This window comes from Mycteria americana, chromosome 5 (genome assembly GCF_035582795.1).
Source record: "Mycteria americana isolate JAX WOST 10 ecotype Jacksonville Zoo and Gardens chromosome 5, USCA_MyAme_1.0, whole genome shotgun sequence".
NCBI lineage: Eukaryota > Metazoa > Chordata > Aves > Ciconiiformes > Ciconiidae > Mycteria > Mycteria americana.
In genome coordinates this window covers 62,865,553-62,891,258 of record NC_134369.1, presented here as the reverse complement: position 1 = coordinate 62,891,258, position 25,706 = coordinate 62,865,553, and the positions used below count along the sequence as shown (strand labels likewise).

The 25,706-nt window shown below is 40.1% G+C and overlaps 2 protein-coding genes across 9 annotated transcripts in view; one reads left to right on the top strand and one right to left on the bottom strand.

Moving 5' to 3' along the window:
* Positions 1 to 6,007, top strand: part of PPP1R13B (protein phosphatase 1 regulatory subunit 13B) — a 73,922-nt gene extending 67,915 nt beyond the window's left edge. For all 7 annotated transcript variants that reach the window (XM_075503688.1, XM_075503685.1, XM_075503683.1 and 4 more), the window contains 6 exons: positions 220 to 986; positions 2,606 to 2,743; positions 2,823 to 2,956; positions 3,685 to 3,851; positions 4,737 to 4,936; positions 5,852 to 6,007. In XM_075503688.1, coding sequence (XP_075359803.1) covers positions 220 to 986; positions 2,606 to 2,743; positions 2,823 to 2,956; positions 3,685 to 3,851; positions 4,737 to 4,936; positions 5,852 to 5,893 — 1,448 coding nt within the window. In that variant the 3' untranslated portion in view covers positions 5,894 to 6,007. The remainder of the gene's footprint in view (positions 1 to 219; positions 987 to 2,605; positions 2,744 to 2,822; positions 2,957 to 3,684; positions 3,852 to 4,736; positions 4,937 to 5,851) is intronic.
* Positions 6,008 to 7,899: 1,892 nt separating this feature from the next.
* On the bottom strand, positions 7,900 to 25,504 carry ZFYVE21 (zinc finger FYVE-type containing 21). 2 transcript variants are annotated; one of them, XM_075503692.1, is made up of 8 exons: positions 25,193 to 25,504; positions 17,379 to 17,429; positions 15,235 to 15,403; positions 13,385 to 13,460; positions 12,582 to 12,673; positions 11,682 to 11,735; positions 9,978 to 10,120; positions 7,900 to 8,639 (listed from the first exon to the last, which is right to left on the bottom strand). In XM_075503692.1, exons 1-8 carry the CDS (start codon positions 25,322 to 25,324, stop codon positions 8,604 to 8,606), a joined length of 753 nt encoding a protein of 250 aa, XP_075359807.1. In that variant the 5' UTR covers positions 25,325 to 25,504; the 3' UTR covers positions 7,900 to 8,603. The 2 variants fall into 2 exon arrangements, with proteins under 2 accessions (XP_075359807.1, XP_075359808.1); XM_075503693.1 differs by lacking the exon at positions 11,682 to 11,735 and having other exon boundaries at positions 7,901 to 8,639; positions 25,193 to 25,501.
* Positions 25,505 to 25,706: the final 202 nt, after the last annotated feature.

Below are 25,706 nucleotides of genomic sequence, written 5' to 3'. Positions count from 1 at the left end.
GTGTTACTTGTAGCTTGCAATTGTAAGAAGAATCACAATCACCAACAGGTGAGTATTTATTGCTGTTTTGATAGGTTCCAGTATAATTAACTTGATTTTTTTTCTTTCTGTATTAGTGTCAAACAAGTAGCAACAGACATATACATGGCTTACTTGCAAATATTTTATTATGTAATTTGAGAACAGTTCTTCACTGTTTGCCATCTTTCTTTTCTTCAGTTTACGGAAAACCCGTATTGCAATCTGGTTCAACTTCTCCCTCACCCTTGCCATTCCTTCATGGTTCTTTGCCTGCCCAGACTTCCTCACAGCCACAATCTCAGCCTCAGACTGAGGTCTCTGAAAAAGATCAAGAGCTGGAAAATGCTCCACCATCCAGTGAAAACAGCAATGTGGAAAACATTCCTCGTCCTCTCAGTCCTACTAAGCTCACACCTATTGTGCATTCACCCCTACGATATCAAAGTGATGCTGACCTTGAAGCTCTGAGAAGAAAACTGGCCAATGCTCCTAGGCCATTAAAGAAGCGTAGTTCTATCACTGAACCAGAAGGCCCAAGTGGACCAAATATACAAAAATTATTGTATCAGCGCTTTAATACTCTTGCTGGAGGAATAGAAAGTGCTCCTTTTTATCAGCCAAGCAATCCACAGGACTTCATAGGCATCTTAGCTGATGTTGATAATGGTAATGCTAGTACCAATGGCAATATTGAAGAACCTATTTCCGTGCAACCTACAGTTCCTCTTCCTGATGAGCCACCCCCTTCGTCAGATGCCAATGATAATGAATTACCTTCTCCTGCTACTGAGGAACTGATAAGCACTGAAACCACAAATCAAACATCTGAGACAACTGAAGATAACAACAACAATCCTGCTATAGTTCCTTCTACTGAACAGTCATCCAGTCCCACGCCTGAGGTCAGTTCTCCAGTAGAAGATGAAGCTCCTTTGCCACCTGCTCTTCCTCCTCCACTTCCTCCAGTAAGTAACAAAGCAAGACAACAATTTTGTGAACTGTAGAATTAGCTGTTTAAGCATAACTGGAAGATGGTAAGCTTATGCTCAATGGTATGTCTGCACTTCAAGTTTCATGATACTAAAAGAAAACAAAACCAGGGGGCTCCAAGAAGGATTCTGTTGGATTAGTTTCTTTACTAATATAGCTGTTTAATAAGGAAAATATGCACAGAAGCAACAGGAGGTTGTGTATGTACTTCAGGCTGTAGAACTTCTTGGGGATATACTCTTGTTGTAGAACTAATTCTGGGATCTGAGATTCCATTAAAAATATTTTTTTCATTTTGCTGGGCCTACAAAGATAACTTATTTGTATGAAACTAAGGGTAAGCTATGGCAGTGGGAAGCTTTTTAATTTGCAAGCAAGCTGAAATAACTGTTCTGGGAGACATGCACTCCTCTTCCCCTCTCAGCAGAGAGATGTGAGACCAGGGCTGACAACACTAACAGCAACGCTAACAGTCTGCTAAAGCTGACTTGCTTTAGCAGAAATGTTTTTCTAATGGGCTTGTTGCATAATTTGAATTGCTTTCAACGTCCCTCCTCCAGCTGCACTGAAATATTTTAAATACTTGTCATTACCGAAATCTACAGCATATGGAGAATTGAAAATAGGGAGAAAACTGAATTTTATTCTTTGTTGATATGACTCACTTTAACATTGGTTTCAAGAATATGTCCACTTTTTCATTCACGTAGGGACCTTGTATTCCTCTTACAATTTGACTGCAGTGTGCACAGAGCCTTGTATGCATCTTCCATGAGCGCAAGTGGGCCAGGATACTTCTGGGAGAATGGAATATGCTAGCAACAGATATTCATACTGTGAGAGGTTTATTTTCAAAACTGAAATAGCCATACTAAATAGGAGCATAAATGAAAACGGATCTTACAGTGCTAGAGACTAAAAGTATTCTATAAAAGCTGTAATTAATAATAGATTTTTTTTTTTTTTTCTGGCAAGTGACAAGGACACATGTGGATGATTCAGAATATTCTCAAAACACATTTAAATGTGTTTCAGATCTTGAGAATGTTTCTCCTGATAACTCCACCTAGAATGTCACATAAAATAGCCTCATGTTCCGTACTTTCTTTCCCACAGCAAAACTCATAACTAACTTGTCAGTACTGACCTACAGCAGGTACTTTTGCTAATTCAAGGCAAAGATTCCTCTTAGTAGAGACTGATACTCGGGCTTAATTGTGTCATGCTTTCTAGTCTAAGCAAAAGTTTTGACAGCATCTCACAGACAATCCACCAGAAACACATTCAGCTCATATTAGATACAATTAAGATTGTGGTGCTCAAAAACCATTGGCTTAAGTACTTCATTCCTTCTACTTGCTACCTTTAATTAGAAGCCTCTAGGTTATATTGGCATGCTTTTTCATTTTTTAACTGAATAAGACATAGTAAGGTATCAAGCCTCTTATTTAGAGACTTTATAATAGAAATGTTTGCCTAGTTCTGATTACCAGCTAAGGAGGATGGGATTCTCAATCTAGTTAAAAAGTAACTGAATTGTTTTTAATATTTACGCAACCTGAAATGATGCCTTCCAACCTTCATCTCTACTCAGACAAAACGTACTAACTTGAAGAAACCTAACTCAGAAAGAACAGGCCATGGTTTGAGAGTGAAGTTCAATCCATTGGCCCTCCTCCTAGATGCTTCTTTGGAGGGAGAATTTGATCTTGTACAACGAATCATATATGAGGTGAGCTTCTAAACAATGGCAACCTCTTTAAATATTTGGGGGGGGGGGAAAGTGCTTAACTATTTTATGTTTTCAATAGGTTGATGATCCCAGTAAACCAAATGATGAAGGAATTACGCCTTTGCATAATGCAGTGTGTGCTGGTCATCACCACATTGTGAAGTTCCTGCTTGATTTTGGTGTAAATGTAAATGCAGCAGATAGTGATGGGTGGTAAGTGTCAAGATTTTTAACTTCACATCTGGGAGAAACACCATTTTGATGCACATTCAAAATTTAGTCAAGACCTGTTTTGGCAACAACTTCCTTCCCTTTACCCCCAGCAAATGAGAGCTTTCTAATCTAGGTGGTGACGAACTCAAACGCAAGGTTACACTGTATTCAACTCATTGCAAGCACACATAGATCATAAGGTGTACTACATTTTGGGTTTCCTTAGTGGTATAGTTGCATTTCTTGTTCACATGCTGAAATAACTAAACTGTAAGTAACAACTGACAAAAGTTAATTTAAGTTTCATCTTCATATAACCCACCACAGATTTGGGTGTTCTTGAAGAATCTAGCCTTAGAGGTAGATGTGGCACTTCTGAAATGTTTGGAGGGGATGTGAAACCTTGCTGTGCTGATCTGTTTCGCCGTCACCTTATTTTACCTTTCAAAGTTCCTCATATTGGAAAATACCCTTTTATACCCAGCAGCTTTGTAAGCTATGAAAATCAACATTTTTGCTAACTTCTATTTTATGTTTGGCTTTACTGGAGTCAGGTAAATCCTGGGATCCACTCCAGTTGCTTGACAGGTTTTGGACAATGCATACGTACACTATAATCGCAAAGAACGATTTCCTTTAAAAATAGACCAAACTCTATATTGGAAGGTAAAATAGTTAGAAATCCTGGAAGTTTATTTTTTCATGTCTACATCTTTGCTTTATTTCAGGACACCCTTGCATTGTGCTGCTTCTTGCAATAGTGTTCATCTCTGTAAACTACTGGTTGAATCTGGGGCAGCTATTTTTGCTTCAACTATAAGTGATATAGAAACTGCTGCAGACAAGTGTGAAGAGATGGAAGAAGGTTATATTCAGTGTTCCCAGTTCTTATATGGTAAGCTGTGACACTATGTTACAAACCTTTTTAGCTTTTCTAAAATTCACCCCTTTCTGTGTCTCTGATCTGCATGAAACATCTGCTTAGGCCCCAGGCTTGACAATACTGCCCATCACCCCTTCTTTCAAAATGCTAAAAACAACATAGTCTTTTGGTTATTATGTTGCTCATAGTCCTTCCGTTCTTTGAGTTACTTCACAGGCTGCTTCTAATGTTACAGATTCTTAAAAGTTTAATTTGGCTTCATTTCAAGGAAATGCTTCCATGGGGAGGTTTTGACAGTAACAGTGAGTTGTGAAGTATCTTGACAGATATTCCAACTTCCAGATGCACAAATTTCTAGCAGATCACATGAAGAAACACGTATACTTTATGAATAATTAAATGTATTTAGTTACTAAGATATATTTTGCAAGAAAAGTACCTTGATGGAGCAGATGAATTTTTAATTTACATCAGAGGATATAAGCTTCATTAAGGCTCTCTATACCTGACATTGTGCACATTTTCAAAAGCTTCAAGTGTTACTGTATAAGGTCTGTTGTAGAAAACAGGCCCGTGAGAAATACACAGTTCTATAAAGCTGCTTTGCTCAAACATTTGTAAAACTATTTTATCCTCATTTGAACAAAAGATTGTAAAGTTTCTATTGCATATATAATAAAAGAGAAAAACCTCATGCTCTAAATTGGTTTAAAATATTCTGTAAAATTTGGTTTTATCGTGCCGTTAAATTTCTGAAAATATTTCATCGTGGAAGTGCTGAAAATTGTTAATGAAATTTTATTAGTAAGAGACTAATATTTGGGCCATGCTAAAAATCTCAGACGGAAAACCAGGATATTTTACCATCTAGTGTGTTCTCTAATTTGTTGTTAACAGGAGTGCAGGAGAAGTTGGGAGTGATGAATAAAGGAGTGGTGTACGCTCTGTGGGATTATGAAGCCCAGAATAACGATGAATTGTCATTCCACGAGGGCGATGCCATTACTGTTCTAAGGCGCAAGGATGACAATGAAACAGAGTGGTGGTGGGCCCGCCTCAATGATAAAGAAGGCTATGTGCCTAAAAATCTTCTTGGGGTAAGTTCTTTTTAAGTTACCTTCTCCCTTCTATTTTTTACCTCCTCCTGAAGTAGGAACACAAGATGGATCTTTGGTCTGAATCCCTCTGTGCATCATCTGGATACACTGCTATCAAGTGCTGCAAAGCACATACTCCTTATTCTCTCTGGCCTCTGTGTCATTGTAAACAAAAAGGAGAGGCTATGGTTAGGAGATTAGTGCCGAGTTTTATTTCGCAAGCTAGTATATTTAATATATCTTATGCTTTAATAAGATTTTTTTTTTCCCTTGGCTAAAATATAGGGCCCCTGTGTAAAGTGTGGTGGCTCTATTAGGCAGCTCTAAGCTTTGGCCCAGGAAGTTCTTTAGGAAGGTTTTTAATACTTGGCACAAGATAAGCAATATATAGATATGTACACATTTAAGACAGGAAAGAACCTTGAAGATGACAACTTTAGGCAAGTTGTTTATGCTGCTGTCAGTCAAATGGAACACTGCTATCATGAGAGACCAGGAATGTAAGACTACTACTATGTAGAGAGACACAAGAGGACAAAATGCGTGAGAAAACCTTATAGAGCAGGAAATAAGCTCTCTCTAGGGCTCGACAGGGAATTATTGTACTTACAGAAAAGCAGCCTTTCCTTTGGTCTAGTCTGGGATCTGGAGCTAAATGAACCAAGTCATTTTCAGAGCAGCAATTTTGCCACTGTTGGCAGGAGTAAATCAGCCCTTGGCCTCCTGCTGCCTCTAGCTTAATTTTTCAGAAGTTACCTAAGAACGTAGTTACCTAGCTTACAAAAATCTCACTCTCCCAAAACACTTCATCACCCAGTTCTTATTAATAAGTACCCCTTGGTTATAGTTGAATTGATTTATATTTAACTTGGTATCAACCATGCAAAGCCTAATATTTTTATTCTGTTTTTACAGTTATATCCACGAATAAAACCTAGACAGCGAACCCTCGCTTGAATTCAGTTGTACAATTGTGCAATACCGTGCTGGTAACTGGAAACTTAAAACATACACTGGAGCCATCATTTTTGATCATTTCACACAGAGAAATAAAACTATATTTAGCTTTAATGGTGCTTTCTCTTGTTAAATGGACAGCATCCAAGATTTTCAAGATCTGCAGTTTGTAAATGAGGATCGTTTTTATGTGACCCACCACTGATGAGGAGAGCGATACCTCCACTACCTACAGTGTTGCGCCAACTATCGTCTAAAGCAGTGTTTTAAGTTAAAGTTCCATGGTAGGAGCTTTCTTGTGTTAAATGTTCAGAGGTGTCATTTGCGGAGTGCAGATACGCTGTCCAGTTTGCTCCAACCCCACAGTAACTGTCCCACATCAGGATTTTGGATATTTTGTTCAATACCAGTGAATGTTGAGTTCTCATTACTGATCAACTCCTTGGGTTCTAGGACACAAGATCTTCACCTATTACATGCATAATTAAGTAGTCACCAAAGCTTTATGAAGGCTAGGATTTCAAGTGGTAACGTGCTATACACTTAAATCCTAGTCTAGACAACCCCAACAAAAGCTTTACATAGTCTAGCATCTAGTATTATTTGCGTTTAGAATCAAGCTAGAGAACTAACAAAACAGCAGTATTTGTACACGTTTCAAAACCCCTACACAGTATTTCACTTGGTGTTTTATTTTCTTATTATTCAGCCTACAGCACCAGTGTTACCTCTACTAATGTAAAGGTTCCCCTACTAACCACCTGAGCTTGCCCATCCTGGACAAAGCAGTTAGTACTGAACTTGCAGCAGCTTAAGGGATTTGTACGTCTGCATGGATGAAAGTGCAATAGTTGAAAAGGGTAAGAGTCCGGTAAGGGTTATACTGTGTAATTTGAAGTCTGCCTGAGTCAGTCTAGAAGAAAATATGAAGGACTGGATAGAAGTAGAAAGAGGGTTGTGTAGATGCTAAGTCAAGGAGAAGAAAGAAACAAGGTTTAGAGGAGGATTTAAGAAAGGCAATAGCTTATTTGAGGACAGTTTCTGTGGTTCTTGGCAGCCTACATCTGTTGCCAAGGCAAGTTATGCAATAACCTATTCCACTACATTGTAGTTTCAAGAAAAAAAAAAAAAGGCACTTCACCGGAATTTTAATTGTACATGATTTTATATACCAAAAGTATATTTTGAATTTCCCATTATAAGTTTTAGCCATATTTCTTGTAATTTTCTCCCATATAACAGTATGCAATTTGATTAATTCTTCATGTACAAGTTCTGTGTATAATTTATATATCCATTTCTGCAGTGCTGTAACTTGCTTTTACCACAGGTTAGCGTTAACTGTATATATTGTGGTGAAAAGTGAAAGGGTATTATTGTTGAAGAATTTGCTACATGAATGTGATGATTTCAAGAGCCTATGATACACTAATTCAGAGAACATGTAAATGTGCACAATAAAGTACTGCTAAGGCATGGCTGCATTCTTCAGTATTTTTATGCAGGTAGCCACAGCAGACGTGCCTTTGGTCATAGTCTACAAAAAAAAGTAATTCTAGCTTGCCGTGTTCTCTCTGTTAAACTCAGGTTTCCTCATTGTTCTACCAGCTGCACAGAAAATGACTTGCCAAACAATTCTGGAACCTCCTTACACTAGTACTGCAGTATTGCAACTGTGACAAATTAGTATTTGTCTAGAAAAGCTCTCAAGGGTCCTTTACACACAAGCTGACAACTGAGCCTTGTGTGCTTGTTTACTCAATTTTTACCAGCATAGGAGGACAGAGGGCCGAAAGACGCTTGGCTCAGCACCTGTATGTAGCTGGAGGATTCATCCCAATAGTTGAAACCCATTATCAACACTCAGAACTAAAATTAGGGTGCTGTTTATAAAGAGTCAAAAGTTTCAGAGCTCAGAGAGTACAGACCACAGTATCCATCATTAAAGAAGTTATATACTGTGAAATTAAGTATCACCTCTTTTTTTTTTTTTTTAAGTGAATTAATTTATTCATATTTGTACATTAAATTGTATACAATTTCAGATAGCATTACAGTTAGGTTAACAAAAGCTAGTTACCAAAAAGAAAATACAAAACTAAAAATTATTCTGGAAGCTCATTTGTTACAGAAGGAAAGTTTCAAGATTTATGTTCATGTAAGTCCAATTTGGTGATACGTGGTGAAATATTTAGAAGTTTAAAATGAAATGTTTAAAAAAACCAAGTGACTTCTATAAAATCATATCTAAGGCAGATTTTATTGTACATTGATTTTAAACATTTGGATAGAGGGAAAAACCTGAGATCTATACCCAAAAGCTATTCTCTGCAGAAGAGACATACACAGTTGTTTGCTTTTTATAGCAAACAGTATATATAATTGTTACTATAAAAGTTGTGCTGTACATTAGCTGTAGTGCAGGCCACTTTCATATTAAGTGCCAATAAAGGCTTAACAAAATATACAAAGTCTTAAAAGGTGAGGCTGTTTAAAGCATTAATTGTATACATATTGCACACTATAGTGAATACTCATGGTTCAAAAAAAAATACTCACATTGCATTTGCCAGTCCTTACATAATGGACCACACTGGAATGAGAAAAGGTCAAGAACAGCAAATGTTACCAGCTGTCAGATGAGCAAAACATGAGAGACAGGTCCATGGAGGCTGGTGTCTTCCCTCAATTGGCCAACAGTTTGCTGTTCTTACTGGTCCCGGGACTCATAAAGAAGTTTTGTTGCCTACCATGAAGACAAAATGTCATTGTGTTAAGTTTTGCTTGCAGCCACCTCATCTCCTTCCCACCCCTCCAAAAACTTCCTTTAAAGCCAAAGCTTTAAGTTCTTTCTCTGCTATTTTCCTTAGTCCAAGCCATTTAATCGCATTCAGTAATTTTTTGAAACTATTCAAGGTTACTAAGTGCAGAACCTGAGGTCACTGAAGAAACGTTTGTTTCTTCTCTGTCAGAAATGACCATTTCTGATCAAAACTGCCTTTGAAGAAGTCAGAAGTAGTATTTCTGAGATTTTGGTAACCTATCTAAACACATACAGTAAACAATGTTATTCTGTTGTATATTCCTCCTACCTCTTCTGCTTCTCCCTTGCAAAGTTTTGGTGAGGTGTTCCATTTGCCTCAAACTACGGGATCAACCAAGGCCCTGCAATGGGAACAGGTGTGCATTCTCTAGCAAAAAGTCTTTTGAGATGCTGTTAAGTAGGACCTCTGAAAGTCTCACTGCACTGATCAGCGACTCAAAACTCCTGTCAAAGGAGACAAATCAGTGGGGGGGAGGCTGCTAAGCTTAGCCATAAAATAGTGGCTCTCACATGGGAAGTGCTAAATTGTACTCATGGCGATACAAAGTGAGAGTGCACTGTGCTGAACACAAGTTAAATGCTGGGGTTAGGGGTGGCTGGGCAGCTTAACAGCAGTGATAAAGAAGCAAACAGCCACACACCTGCATTTGCAGACAGCTTATAAATTACAGTTCTAATTATCCATCAGGTGAACAAAGTTCCAGAACTAGTTGGGGTGGTTTTGGGTTTTGTCTCCCATAACTTTGACTTACGAAATAATAAACTTCAGTTTCATTAGCCACACAGTGCCTAACAACAAAAGATGAAACTCTCCTACAGGGTCCTGCCCACACCTCTGTTCCTGTTTTCAAAAATCAGCAACTTCTCTGAACCTTTTATCATAACATAGTAAAAACAATTAGCTAAGTTTAGGTTCAAAAGAGTATTTCATAATGCACATTCTTCAGTGAGTAACAAAAACCTAAGGAACTTGAAAGTCTCATTCCTACCTTCTTTTCACCTAACAACATACATAAGAGCTTGGGAAACTCTTTGTAGTGCTTATCTTCTTCAGGGATCTGAGCATAAAGCTAAAGTCATGTTCGTAACAACCATCCACAGCTTCTGTTTTCCTAAGCAACAAGGCCCTAAAAGCCTTAAATAAAAAATAATAATAAAAAGGAAAAAAACCCCTAAGGTTGCATACTCCCTTAAGTGCTACTAAGCACTCCTTGTTAAGATTTTCTTCAGCTTTCTCTAAGTTTTGCCTCCTTTGCTTACCTTATGCATAGCTGCCAGCCAGCTTGCTGACAGCTTCTTGTTACAGCTGAAGTCCTGACTGGCTGTAAATTTCATCTGTGTGAGCTCCTCTGATCCTGGTACCTTATACTGCAGAATCATACCTATGGCACGAGTATTACCTCCTAAAAAAAAGAAATAAAATCTTGAACAGCAACAGGTTTTACCAACTAAGTAACACAATGTCTTCTGGCTAATAAGCGTGTTTGAAGGACATTATCTCGTCACTTAATTCAAAGTGCTAGCAACTGCAGGTGCACTGACTACCGCCGCATCAGAGGAGGTGGTGACCACGGGTGTTAATGCCAGGCAATAGAACGTGCAGACTCAATATTGTTTAATTTGGCAATCACTGAGGCAGAACTTGTATAAGCCGTCAGGTAAAGCCACTAGCTACACACGCTAAGAATACCCTCATGTTTTAATATCACCATGTCTTCTCTTAGGTAGATGCCATAGTTTCGTACTGCAGCCTGCGGTCTGTAAACTGAATTATTGGTGTCCGGTTGGACTGATATCAAATTGGGCATCCTTGCTTGAGCCGAAGTCTGGTGTAGCAGTCAAAAGTCCCTCCAAACCTGGCAAAGGGTGGAGGGAGGGGAAGATGCTTATGCAAGACTAGATGACAACTGGCAACGTCATTTACTTCCTAAGGGAAATCCGCTACAAAAGACATTGCTCTGACAACAGCATGATAAAGAGATGTTTGTATCTCTTCTACTCTGGCTGCACAGAGATTAAGATAAACCAAAGCAAAAATACTGAAACGAAACAAAAACGTTGTTTAGAACAGCGCACTGATACTTTACATAGATTTTACTGGCATTGCTTATTTCCTGAAGTAGTAGAGCACGAACTAAGCCCCAGGAAGAGCTCCACCATACAGAGAAGGACACTTTTTGCAAACTAACTGCATGAAAGGGCTCCTGGAGGCCATTACTGTAATATCCAAGAAGCCAAAGACAGACAATCTCAGCCTAAGCAACCTGATCAAAAGCCTGCAAACAGTGTTTATAAAAGTAGCTATTATGTCCTCTTCTAGGATAAATAGGAATCCAACTTCTTCATCACTTGCTCCCCTGCACCTACCTGGTCAGACTAACAGATTAAGGCGCTGCTTAGAGATAAACCAGTGGAAATCAAACACCTACAGCCTCGACCAGTTTTACGTATTTACATTGCCCGTGTCTGGCATACCAGGACACTACTGACTCAGGCAGAACACACCTTACACAACAAGACGTCGTATTTATTTTAAAGAAGTGTAAAAGCAAGCCATTAATTAACAGTTTGTTTATTCAGTGCAAAACCTTACTGAAACATATTATTCATTTCTGGTATACACAATTCAGCACATCTCTGCTGAAGTAGGTGATGTGTAATATTGGGTACCACTAAAGATATTATTTCTCATCTTCCCTCTCTCTTCTAGCATGGACAATAGCACACATGGTCTAAAGAAAGCCTCAAATGTTTTAGTTCTCTCCAAAAAGTTACAAGACATTCATTCTCAGTTTATTAAACAGACAGATGGGAAGGAATAGATACATGTCAGATTTGAACATAACTTGTCTTAAGTTGAACAGCTACGGACCAAGCAAAAAAACAGCACTGCAGAGGAAGAAGATGGGAGGGGGGTCATGACAACATGCTCAGGTGCGTCATGCTCAAAGGTGCTGGTGATACCTTCAGTAATATGCTGGCTCTCCAGAAGGCTGGTGTAAGTGTGAATATCTTTTTCTACCATCAAGAAGGAAGGCAGGCAGGCAAAAAGATAAAGCAGTCAGAAGAGTAGTGAACAAGGAACTATAGGAGCATTAAGTAACTCAGCAACACGTCTGGTTGATTTGAATACCAAGAGAAGTTTATTAAAGTTAACATGCTGTACTGACTGAACATTGCACAGATAGGCTGTCTGATTAGAAAATTCCAGCAGTAACAGAGGTGTTGCTAAAGAACAATTATTAAAATTCCTGACCTTGTTTGTTCTCATTTCAGTGAAATCATATTCAAGTTCATCCTGAAATACTCTAAAATCTGGTAAGAGATGAGGCAGTAAGTAGCTGCCCTCTGATTCAGATGTTACCAGTTTCATTTGGCCACCCCTTCATCTTGAATAAAATCAAGCAAGCATAATTTCATTATTTCCCCCCCCCAACAGTTTCGCTTTCACTCTCCTCACAACTGTTTGTACCAGTAGAAGAGAAATCCCAGCTGGATTCTGAAATGGACGCTACCAAAGACTAACAGTTCCCTCCTATGAGCTTTTGAATTAATAGATGTTTATATTTAGCCAAGAGAAAGGATCAGAACAGATGATGACCACCTTTACTCAGTTTTATTGAGAAGCTCTCCCATATTAGAGCTCTAAGGTAATTTCTCAGTTCTCAGGTTTTCCCCCAAATTCCAGTAGCCACACAGACAGGGTTCCACACACTGTGCTCTGTTCTGAGAGCAGCTGTACCTAACATAGTTACACCTAAGTTACCAATAACCTAGAAATGCACTGCCTAGCTCAAACAATAATTACAACTTCACATATTTTTTTTCTTAATAGTCAATTTGTATTCAATGAAGAAAATTTACCTCCAGGAGTAAATCCCTCTGTAAGTATTTGAACAGTTGAAATCTGTGTAATTTCAATTTCGTAGTGGTCGTCTCCATCCAAAACCAGGTATCTACATAACAGAAGAAAAACTTTTTTTAAAAAAAAAGTGTTTTTTCTATAATATCAAGTCCAAATCAAAGGAAAAAATAAACACAGTCTCTCAGTGACTGGCTGTTTATATGTTCCTTGTGGTGGGGAGGGAGAGAAATCAAGCTGGAAAAATACTTTTCATGGAAGCTCTTCACTCAAAGGAAAAAAACCCAACACAAAACCTATAGCTCAGTTTGCCAGGAGACCCTTTCAAAATATTAAAAGCATTCTTCCAAAGTTCTGGGGGAAGACAAGAACACAGAGTCTAAAGTGTTCTAGCCAACCAAATTATAGGGATGGCCAAAGTAATGCTTTGGCTGTAATGTTAAACAACATGCTGCAGTGTTAGAATCATTCTGAAACAAGCTTTTTTCAGTGGCTAGGGATTTTTCCCTGCCCGCCCCTTCCTATGAGCCCCCTATTAGCTGGCAAAACCCTGTATTCCAGTGGCACTGAGAGGCATTATCGGTGAGTGGAGCTCCACCATTCTAAGGCATTCTGATCCACACTGCTAGTAAATTCCAACCAACTTACCCCAATAAAGTTTTACCTATCCTTTCAGTCCAACTACTCTCTCCAATATCCTCACAGCATGTTACTCTTGTATTTGTTTAGGTTATTAGATACTAATATAGCTGTGAGTGCCACAATAATATCATTCACAAGTGCAATTTCTATCAATCTTTCTCACCTCTGATTGTTGGAAAGTCGACAAACCATGAGCTCAGATTTATCAGATGTTCCCAGAGTTACAAAGAACGTAGCACCTGGAAAGAAATGTTTTAGTATTCTAATGCAGAGTTGAGGAAGGAATATTCAAGTATCAAAAAGGATAATTAATTTTTACTTACTGCACCTAATATACTGAATTGGGTGAATTAAGAGACTAATTGAAATGTTAAACTGATTAACATCAGCAGAACACTCAAGTATAAAAAGCTGATCTTTAATTACCATGTTCTGAATCACAGGACCTTTCACAATTGCTACATAATTTCTCCCACATGTTGTAGAAACACAACACAGATGATATCTAAGATGAATCTTTTAAAATTGAGAACAGATTTGGAGATGGCAAAAATAGGCAATTAAAGACCCTATCTTGTCACCATAATACACACTGTTGTTTCAGTATTCCAAAAAAATCTGTCAGAAGAGTCTAAAAGCAGGATGTGACCTTCAGCTCTATGCTTAATAAATAGTAAAGACACCTCTTTTTCATTACTGCAGGCTAGCTCAGTCTTAGTCTGAGGTCAATGAACTTCAGCCTTCATGTTATGCTTCTTCCTGCTCAAAACAGCTCCTTTGACACTGGGAAAGTCATCTTAGCTACATTAGTGAAGTGATTCATAACTTAAAATAAAGCAGACTACACGCCTAACCACTTTATTTCCTCCACGCCTCACGCTCCCTGTATTACCTAATCCCAGTACTGTTGGTCTGGGAAATGAAAAAAAATAACAATATACAGTCCTGCCAAATGGTCTGCAATCCGCCTCCATAATCTGAACCATGCAGCCTCAGAGAGCTTCACCTCATGTCTATTTCACAATTTTACACAGTCTCACTGACCCCTGAGCATGGACTCCCAGGCTGCTGCTGAAGCGAGACAAAAGGCAACAGCAGCAAAACCGCAAAGGACTTCACAACTGCCATCCCTGACTGAGATCTGTGGCTCTACAGTAAGTCAGGAACAACTTCAGACTTGAATTCCATAACACGAATGCAAGCAGGACAAGCTTAAAAAAAAAAAAATCTTCAGTTTAAAATACATTATTTAAAACCTTATCTACAGAGCAGAGTGAGGAATGATTTGTGTGTTACAGGGATGAGCATAGTCCTTTCTGAACCCAGAATCTCCCTAGGAACATTCATGCTAATCAGACGTGTAGTTTAGCTTACTGGTTATACACACTGGCGTCATGCTGAGAGTTGAGAGCACATCAAATGGCACTGAACAATCGCAGAATATTTTAAAAACTGAAGACTCAGCTTTCTTAAGGAAATTGGAACACGAATTACTGTATTGCATATAGTTTTAACGCTATGCAAAATTGACCACTCATGATGATCTGCCATCAACCATAGCTGTAGGCCACAGACAAGATCAAAGCTCACAGACGAAGCCAGAAACAAGCACTATACCTTGCTAGAAAATATTAAAATATTCTCTATTGTTAAGTATTTTTCATCCTTATTTAACGTTAACAGGAATCTGGATAAAAGATGCATTATTTTAAGAAAAATGCCAACTGCACACACATCTGTTCTCAGAGGTGTTAAAAATTCCTTTGTCTTTAATTAAATCACCCTTTGTAAACTTTGACTAAAAAGCGTAAACTTCTCTCTAAATAAACAGATAACACAGGATTATTAACTGGCAAACAAGAAGCATAGCAATAAAAAAGTATTTAAAGGAGACAAAACTGGAGCTTGTTTGACAAAAGGCATTACTCCTGCTGTTTATCACATTTGTTCAACACTGCACTTGAACAAATATAAATAAGATCAAACCACCACATCTATGCATTCAGTCCTTACCATTCATGAGCACTTTAAGTTGTTTGTCATAAAACTCTGTTTCTTTCTGAGAGATGAGGGCACATTCAGCACACTGGCGCACAGGGTCCACAAAGCACATGCGAGGCAGAGGCACTTTTTTACTGCAGCACTTGTCACAGAAGCACTTCCCACATCTTCTGCAGTGATGCTAAGCATGAGAGAACATTTTGTTTATTTATTTACACAGGAAACTATTAGGGAATCATTTGATACAAGTTACTACATTAAATATCCTCCTTGGCAAGAAACAGAACAGTTTCTCAGGTCTGAAACATACAAGTTGAGGGATGGGTAAAGGGAATTTAACTGCTAGAGTGGTAGAAAGAAATCTCTGAAGATTGAACACAAAGGACTGAGTATAGTATGAACGACAGCACTATAAGCCTTTGTTGGCACTCTGTAAACATGCTTCTAAAGCAGACCAGACAAGACCCCGAAAGGGCTTCTCCAGTGTCCGGTAAATCCTTCACCTTACTGTCAATAAAAACACAAGAGAAAAGTGGTTTCTAGGTCCCTTCCCACTTCCAAGCAAAGATCCTGGGAAACTTCAACTGGAGATCCTATTCTTCTCCCTTAAAACTTATTCTTGAGGTTTTCCCATGGAAACTTAAAATCTGAAGCTATTTCTCTGTCAGAAATACCAGGCAGCATAGTACAAATCCAATCAAGTTGCAAAATCAGAACTAGTGTTGCAATGTGTTTCACAGCTACTAAATCTGCAACAAGTGGCTTGTGCTCCAAATCACTATTGGGGTGTGACAGTCCCCGCAGGTCTTCCTGATGCAAGTTCTCATGTCAGAACAAGTGTTCCCAGGCAAGCAGAAACTGATTTGTGGCTCAAAGCAAGCTTGAACAGTTTGATACAGGGAACTGATACACTGCAGTTTTGGTCAGTGTTTGGCTTTCCTTCCAAATATTACGCAAAATTCTCTGGAGTACCTATTTCCCAGGGCTACCTCCATTTACTTCCCAAAGCTAAAACAAGTAAAACACGGCAGCCTAATGAATCAGTGCTTCTCAATCAAAATGCTCTAACCAACTAACAACCATGCTCTTAACCCATACAACCAAAGGGTACAACAAGAACTAGGAGAAAGTACACTCCATAACTTAGGAGTACTAGGATCACTAACTGACATCCTAATGCTCTTCAGGCCTCCTGAAAATTTACACCTATCTTGTATAACATATTACTATGTCTGCTTTACAATTTCTCCTTCCCTCTCCCTCCAAACCACAAATTAAAAAACATTGACTACATCAATGCACTACAAGTCACACTTCCACATCTTTCTTCACTTTCACAATGCATGCTAAGAGAGTGTCAATGTAGTCACACAAAGGAATGATATTCCCTGCTAAAAATCATTGTTGGCCTTTTCTGGGAGGCTGCTTTCCTTCTCCATGCAGAAACCCCAATATCAGCAGAATGTTTTCTGATAGTAGTATTCTGTACACCAGCATGCATTCCACAGTGACCTGCTTACTTGCACATAATGAACATAATTTAACTCTAATGATAATGTTTTCTCTTCATACAGTGAGCCTACTTATGGCTCGCAGCAATCAAGGCGGTTTATACTTTCTACTTTAACCAGAAATTCCCTTTTCCAAACCTCAGATAAATCCTGTTTTACTTTTAGAACAGAAGGAGAATCTGAGTTTTGGTTCTCCGCATTTTAACAATACGTTTCTTTAATGTAAGATTATAATTCATTACTCCTGAAAACATTTTTGCTTACATTTCCACAACTAATTTTACCTCCCAAAACACAACTGAATTAGCTGATTTGGTTTCTATGTCAGTACCGATGTTAGCAGCCCACTCCAGCATGAGTTCCTCTAACTCCTCCCTGGAATGTAAATCCTGTGGGTACCCAGTAATTTGGAAAAAACCTAACTATGCATTACACATTGAACAACAAGAAGAATTTTAAAGAAAAAAAGAAGTAAAACAAAAAGGACCTCTACTCAGAAAAGGCAGAACAGAAAGAAAATCTACTTTTAAGTTACATCAGACTTTGCATGCTATTCTACTGAAATCTTCTACATTTTAAATCAAAAGAAGCCCATATTATTATTTTGCAACAGTTAATGCTTTGCATTTCATTGATTGCTCTTACCTTTCTAGTTATGAAGTCAAATTTTGTATCACACTGCATACACCTTGGGCACTAGAAAACAGTACAAATTAAGATTAATCTACAAGATTTCTAAACCTTTAATCCTACTACCATATACAAAGACTGACCTTTATATTAAAAAGAAACACCTCCAACAAATTTCCATCCTTTATCTTTTCACCATGGATGCTTTTCATTTTAACATTGATGTAGCAAAATAATGTCATCCCCATTTGTAAGACAAAAAAAGCTGCCAAACTCATTCGCCCTAAGGAATACTGCATCTTGCCAGCAGGCAAAACTACATTTCAGAAGTACTTATTGTGTGCTTAATTATGCTTGGCTATCCAGGCAGTCATATATTCCAGTCTCAACTGTTTTTATATAAGTTGTCATCCTCACTGTATTATACTGTGATGCGCTGTTGACTCTCTAAAACATTGTTTATGTATTTTAATGCTCTCAAAACTTACACATTTTTGAAACATGCTAGGAGATACTTGGTTTTCTTCCAAGCCACTAAGACTTAATTTTTATTCCAGCTACAAAATGTCACTTCCTGAAATATCTCTTTCCTAAAACAAGGTTACACCCACACTCCTCCCAAAAGAAAAGCCAGAAAAAAATGGAAGTTTCTCTCTCACAACTAAGTAGAGTTTAAGGGGTGACAGCTTTGATTTTCTAAACTAGCAGAAATGATCTATGATTGTTACAACAACTAAAATTTTCTATACAGAAAGTCACCTGCAAAGGATTTTCACCAAGACTTTACGTATTTTTATCCACCAGATCAAAAACCACTCTCCAACTGCTTATAAAGCATTTTTTGTTAGATTTATTTGCAAATATTAATGCAAAATTATGCCTCACCTCTGAATCAGGAGAACATGGTTAGTAATAAGTTTTATAACTCTAGAAACCTAAACTCTTCAAACCAGACTATCTCAGACTACAGCAGAATGTCATCTTAAAAGCATGCCCTAAACTGAGCAGGTGCTATTTGCTAAGCACACAGTAATCACCATTTGCCTTTAACACATTTCAATAGTTAATCCTTTATCTTCTCTAAATTCCTTCAGGTTACAATAGCTTTGGTCATCTACTTCCAGGACTTTTGCTTCAGCAGATACCCAACCACTGCCACATGTTCAGTAACTACAGTCAAGAAAATATTACAGCAGCTAAATTAAAAATTCTCTAGAAAATGTTCATGTTCTTTTGAAGTACAAGATTGTTAATAATTTGCAACAGTTTATATGAAGTGTTCCGACATCTAAACAAAAGTTTAACGAATGAGGGAGTAACTGCAGTCACTGTAAGGGAACACAAATAGCTACATGCGGTATTCGTTACAATAAGCTATCTATTTCTAAATCCCCCACAAAAGAGAACTAGAAGTGCTCCTGTAGTGCTTCAAACAGCGTACTGAATTAAGGCATCCAACTACCTCTTCTCCCAATGGCTGTAGAAAAGCTTATTCTCACATTCACTGATGAATAACCTTCAGCATAAAGCAACTTCAGTATTCGCCAGGTTTCATCTCTGTCACAAGTAGTACTCTACAGCTAATGCCACATTTTATGCTGATCTGTTTTTTTTTACGCTTTACTGTTTTAATTTTTGACGTGTAGCTTAACAGCTTGTCTGGGAGCACGACCTGGCAAGAATTTTTGTAGACTTTGAATTTACCAGGAGTCTAACTAATTTTTTTAATGAAAACATGGAAATTTTTTTTTTGTCAGAAATTAAAAAGCACAAGCCACAAACTAGGGGAAATAAAATGCTCTTATAAATACTGTCCTAAATAGATTTCATACACAATGTTACGCTAAACAGACAAGTTGCTTTTCAGGAAGGAACAAAGTTATCCATTCTCTCTTATTTAATATAAACTCTATAGAAAAATATTTCTGAATTCTAAACCTACCATGATAACACTGCCTGATACATAGAGCAGTCATAAACAAACCAGAAGTCAAATGGTATATGGTAGCAGGCATGCAGAATGGGATTTTCCTACAAAAGTGTTCTAACACAAGTAGGCTCGATACACTGTTCCTTCAAGGCACTTCTCCTTTAAGTAACCAAAATCAAGCGATCCATTTGCGTAACATCAACTTCTACATTGCCTGGGAAGAGATTGCTATTGAAAAACATCTTGAAAGGCGAATCCTTCCTATTCATCCATATGCTGACATAATTAGAGAGCGTATGCATACTGAATTAAGCTTTATAGCTTTAAGGGGGTTTTTATCACGTTTACAGAGAAGAAAGCATGACCTTTGAGTTACTTTTTGTGTCTTCTTTAAAAAGACTTTTTAAAGTGTATCCACTTTAAAAAGACACAGGCTTTTTAAACTACTGCAAATCTGAGGTTTTTGGAAAGTGGAAACAAAAAGACATTAAATAAGAAATTAAATTTAAATGCATGTCATTAGTATATTCATTTCGCATACAGTCAACAGACCACTAATACTAATATCAGATTACGTCATATAGCAAGAGGAAAATGGAAGAACATCCAACAGTTGTTGGATCTTGTTATTAATTTGAAATGCTGAGAGCTAGATCATTACAAATAGCGTGGAACTTCTCATGCATTTGCTGAAGTGTGATAACAAATTTGCATAATACTTTGGATCCAGCCAGAGGTGAGAATACTGTCGACAGACAGGAAGCTATAGTTACACTTCATACACTTTATTTGCATATACAATAACAAAGTGATTCAAGAAGTGATGCAAGGTAACACTTGGTTAAGCTTGTTAACACAGCAAACTTTTGCAAATGTGAAAGTTCACAAGCTCATCAAATCACACCTTGTAACGCCTGACCAAAACAGCTGATGCCAGAGTGGAAAACACCACAATGCAAACATACGGCAGATACGGCTTGCGATGCTTTCTGATATTACAACTGTACAGGGCCACTTCATAGCCTGAGCTACACGACTTTGCCAGCAGTCCGAGGGCAGCTCCGTTGCATAACTAGTGCCGACGCTGAGAGCCTAAGCAAACAGAGGACCCAGCTACGTAAAGCTCAGTTCCCTGCCGCAGTGATCCAGGAGCCCTCAGGAATCACTGTCACCGCATCCGTACGCTCCTCTCGCACATTCCAGCTCTGAGGTACGTGGTGTTCCTCAGCCACATAAAGGTCTGGGACGCAGCTGGATGTCACGAGGTTTGGCCACCTCTGTATTCGAACATAAAAGTTTCTCAATTTCTAGTCCAAGATTTCCTTACTAGGAACATAATCAGTTGAGCTCTGCTGGTGATTAACAAAGAAATTCCGGGTTAGACAAGGCATATGCAGTGACCAACACTGTAAGCTCTATCTCAAGTATAATGATGCTCAGCACAAATTTTCATAATATTATCCACCTCAACCCATTATTTATATTATAAACAAGACTACCAAAAAGAAAGTTTTCAGTAGTCCTGCTTCAGTCTTACACTTCAAACTCCTTAAAATAACTGATATTTTAAGACTGTATAATTTTGTGACATAAAATTAAAGAAATGAAATACATTTCAATGTTATACGAGTTTCGCAAAACTACTAACTGCCATAATTTTTAGGTGGCTTTACTTTTAACAAATATGCAGGAAGAGTCTACTGGCTTAAGAAAAACAAAGCTACTGAATTTGTGAGTGTTACCAGCTGCACAGCAGAAGACAGCGTATTTGAAAAGCCAGATCAACATTTGCTAATACCAGTCTCTTGTCTTGGACAAAACCCACAGTTTTTTTACTTACATCTGACATGGTAACAAGAGCAAATGCACTTGCTGAATTAATTAACTAGATAACACTGTCTCTTTAGATTTCTTTTTATTACATGGGGTTTATAAAACATTAAACATAAAAACATGGGGTTTATAAGCTTCCCTGTATATCGCGCACCTGCTTTATTTAAGGAAAAAGTTTGTAACATATTTGGTAATCGTTAACCAAAGGGATGTCAGAACTTCAATACACTATAAAAAATTTAGTAAAATAACTTTTTACAAAATAACGATAATGCAAGATTATGAATTAACAAATGCATTTAAAATGTTTGCCTATAATATGCTTCCTCTCAGTAGCAAACATCACTGAGTCTGACGCAAAGGCAACGCTCAGTCACAAACCAACACCATCAGCCTATTGACCAACAGACTACAGGGGAAAAGTTGAATTTTAAGGAGAAGGAATACCTGCAGTACAACTGTAATATAGAATTCAAACTAACAACACACTGACTGATGTATCTAAAATATACAGACTTAGTTCTTAAATATATCTAACTAGTTTAAATAAATCCTATGTCCTGGTTTCGGCTGGGATAGAGCTAATTTTCTTCCTAGTAGCTGTTACAGTGCTGTGTTTTGGATTTAGTATGAGACTAATGTGATAAAACACTGATGTTTTAGTTGTTGCTAATAGTGCTTACACTGGTCAAGGACTTTTCAGCTTCCCATGCTCTGCCAGCGAGAAGCTGGGAGGGGGCACAACCAGGAACAGCCGACCCAAACTGGCCAAAGGGATATTCCATACCATATGACCATATTCCATACCAGTTCTGTTTAATGTCTTTATCAATAATCTGGACAAGGGGATCAAGTGCACCCTCAGTAAGTTTGCAGACGACACCAAGCTGGGTGGGAGTGGTGATCTGCTTGAGGGTAGGAAGGCTCTACAGAGGGACCTGGACAGGCTGGATCGATGGGCCAAGGCCAGCTATATGAGGTTCAACAAGGCTAAGTGCCAGGTCCTGCACTTGGGTCACAACAACCCCATGCAACGCTACAGGCTTGGGGAAGAGTGGCTGGAAAGCTGCCAGGCAGAAAAGGACCTGGGGGTGTTGGTCGACAGCCGGCTGAATATGAGCCAGCAGTGTGCCCAGGTGGCCAAGGAGGCCAATAGCATCCTGGCTTGTATCAGAAATAGTGTGGCCAGCAGGACTAGGGAAGTGATTGTCCCCCTGTACTCAGCACTGGTGAGGCCGCATCTCGAATACTGTGTTCGGTTTTGGGCCCCTCACTACAAGAGAGACATTGAGGTGCTGGAGCGTGTCCAGAGAAGGGCAACGAAGCTGGTGAAGGGTCTAGAGCACAAGTCTTATGAGGAGGGGCTGAGGGAACTGGGGTTGTTTAGCCTGGAGAAAAGGAGGCTGAGGGGAGACCTTATTGCTCTCTACAACTACCTGAAAGGAGGCTGTAGCAAGGTGGATGTCGGTCTCTTCTCCCAAGTAGCAAGTGATAGGACAAGAGGAAACTGCCTCGAGTTGCACCAGGGGAGGTTTAGACTGGATATTAGGAAAAATTTCTTCACTGAAAGGGTTATCAAGCATTGGAACAGGCTGCCCAGGGAAGTGGTTGAGTCACCATTCCTGGAGGTATTTAAAAGACGGGTAGATGTGGTGCTTAGGGACATAGTTTAGTGGTGGACTTGGCAGTGCTAGGTTTATGGTTGGACTTGATAATCTCAAAGGTCTTTTCCAACCTAAATGATTTTATGACCTCATGCTCAGTATATAAACTGGGGAGAGCTGGCCGAGGGGTGGCAACTGCTGCTCGGGGACTGGCTAGGCGCTGGTCGGCAGGTGGCAAGCAACTGCACTGTGTATCACTTGTTTTGTACATTCTTTTATCATTATTATTATTTTCCCTTCCTTTTCTGTCCTATTAAACTATCTTTATCTCAACCCACAAATTTTACTTTTTGTTTTTCCCTGATTCTCTCCCCCATCCCACTGGGGCAGGGAGTGAGCAAACGGCTGTGTGGTGTTTAGCTGCCTGCCAGGTTAAACCACAACACCCTACCACAACCCTCAAACAGCCTTTAGTTGAATTAAGATGGTACTATGTATTAGACTGAGTTAGAAGTACCTTACTTTTTTTAAATGAAGTTAGTCTGCTATAATCAAGGACTACTGAAATATAAAACTACATTTCAGAAGGTCAGGGAGAAAACTAAGTTACACAAATTATATCCACCCATGACAATGATGATGTCAGGAATCAGGTTTCCAGGTGGCACAGGTCAGGGCACACAGGGCACAGCAAGTCACCAACGCAGCACAAGCAGACTCCACGCAGCGCAAAGGGAAACCACTTACACAATACCTGCTCAGACTTTGCTACTTGCTCCCTCATAAATACAGGCCCCATCTGCAACACACCCAGTGCACCACACCACATATGGTGCCAGCTGGGTGAGAGCCCCAGGAGCTGAGCACCAATACCTTCAAATGACACTCAGCTCCGGTCACGCAAAATTTTGTCTTATCTACACTTCATGTAAGACAGGTTCCCAGTTGCTACTGATGATAGAGAGGATTTTTTTAATTCTCTAAGTATGGAAGAGAATAACTTGAGAAAACTCCCACAAGACATTTTAGCAGACTGCTTGTTTAAAATAATTTGAAAAAAAAGTCACTTTCCAAAAAAGGGTTGTTATTTCGGACAAAACCAGCAACTGACTTACTAGTCATGTACCTCATGACAGTAAAGGTTAGCCTGAGCTGCAGAAGCTGTGCTAGCAGAGCGAGTCTCCAGAATGATTACTTTTACACAGAACTTTTTGCCTCAAGAGATACCAGGTAGGGGCAAAAATGTTCTTCCTCATTCCTAGCCAAGGAGGACATAGCGTTCCCATACAAAACAGACCAACCATGTCAGCATCTGGCAAAGAATGGCTTTGTTTAATGGCTCCCTGCTTAAATTCATATTGGTTCATCTAAAATAAATATTAATTCCAGTCACATTTAAATGCACTGGCATGCATCCGCACCACAGAACGCTGGCAGTAAATGAATAAATAAACAAATAATTGATTCCAAGTTGTATTAGTATCAAGCTGTAGGGACTGGTAACAAATAATGCATATTACATGAAATTTAATGTAAGATTATGATCACACAGCTTACTTGAAAAGTATTTAAAGGCAAAGTTGACTGAAATGGGCTAAGTTATTCAATACTCGTTTAACACTAAGAACATTCACGCTGGGAGCCAGAAGGGCTGTTCTAACTTAGCTTTATTGCCTTGATACTTTGCATCATTTTTTTTAAATCAACATGGTCTCCAGTATTACCTTTATAAGCATTTAAGGAGACAGCTCTACTAAACATTAACGCTGCATAGCTCGCTACACTTTTAACTCATTAAGTTCCTCATTAATTTTGGTGACAGGGCCACACATTCCTGAAGAACGAGCGCCGGTCATATCCTTCTCAGGCCATTAATCTAAGCGAAATAAAAATTGTGCTTTACAACTGAAAAACCACACCCGAGCGAGCCTGACTCGCTGCCTGATCAGTCTGTGAGGCGAGGCGAGGCGAGGCGAGGCGAGCTGAGCCTGCCCAGCACCCCTCAGCACCGGCCGGGCCGGAGAGGCGGGCGAGCGCCCCGAGCAGCGCCGCAAGCCCCCGCCTGGCCGCCCGCCCCCTCGGCTAACGCAGCCCTCCGCGCGTCCCGGCGGCCAGCTGGCACCCCCCGAGCTGCAAAGGGCACCCCAGCCGCTCCGACTACCGCCATGCCCTGACAGGCAGCGACGGCGGAGGGGGAGAGAGAGGGAGGCGCCGGGAAACACGGAGGCGCAAGAAAGGGGAAGCAGCGCGATCTCAACCCTCGGTCCCCGGCCCCTGGGGCCGGTCACGGCCAGGCCAGGCGTGTCCCGGCCACCCGCGGGGCAGCGGCCCCTGAGGTGGCGAGGACCCCGCGGGCTCCCGGTCGCCGAGGGGAGCCGCTGGGGCGCGCGAGCGGGGGCTGTCCCCGCGCAGGGGAGCTCCCCCCGGGGATGAAAGGGCGGCATCCCCGCCCCTCCCGATACCTCCTTGTCAGGCACCCAGGGCGGCTCGTCCAAGCCGAAGGGGCTACGGGCAGAGCGGTGCTCGGGCACCATGCGCAGCCCGCTGGGCGAGCGCACCAGCTTCTTGGCGTCGCGAGCCTCGCAGCCCGACATCTTCCCCCTCAAACTCCGCCACCGCTACTCGCTCCTCCGGGACTGGCAGCGCCGCTACCCAATGGTCGCCTGGACCCTTCAGAACGGGCACGGCGTGAGGCCAATGGAACGCAGGGAGCCGCCGGTCACAGCCCACCCACTCCAGACGCCAAATAGAGCACTGGCTCCGGACTTCCCGGCCAATCCCGTATCGCTTGGCGTTTAAGGCTGGCGTGTTAGTCCTTCCCCTCCCCCCCTCCCCCCCCCGGGCGCTCGAGGCGCATGCGCCACGGGAATTGCCGTTCCCCGCAACCCGGAAACGAAGGGCGTGCACGCCTCAGTCACGCCCCCGTATTCCGCGTTTCGAGGAAGAGTGACAGTCAATCAGCGAGCAGCGCCGTGT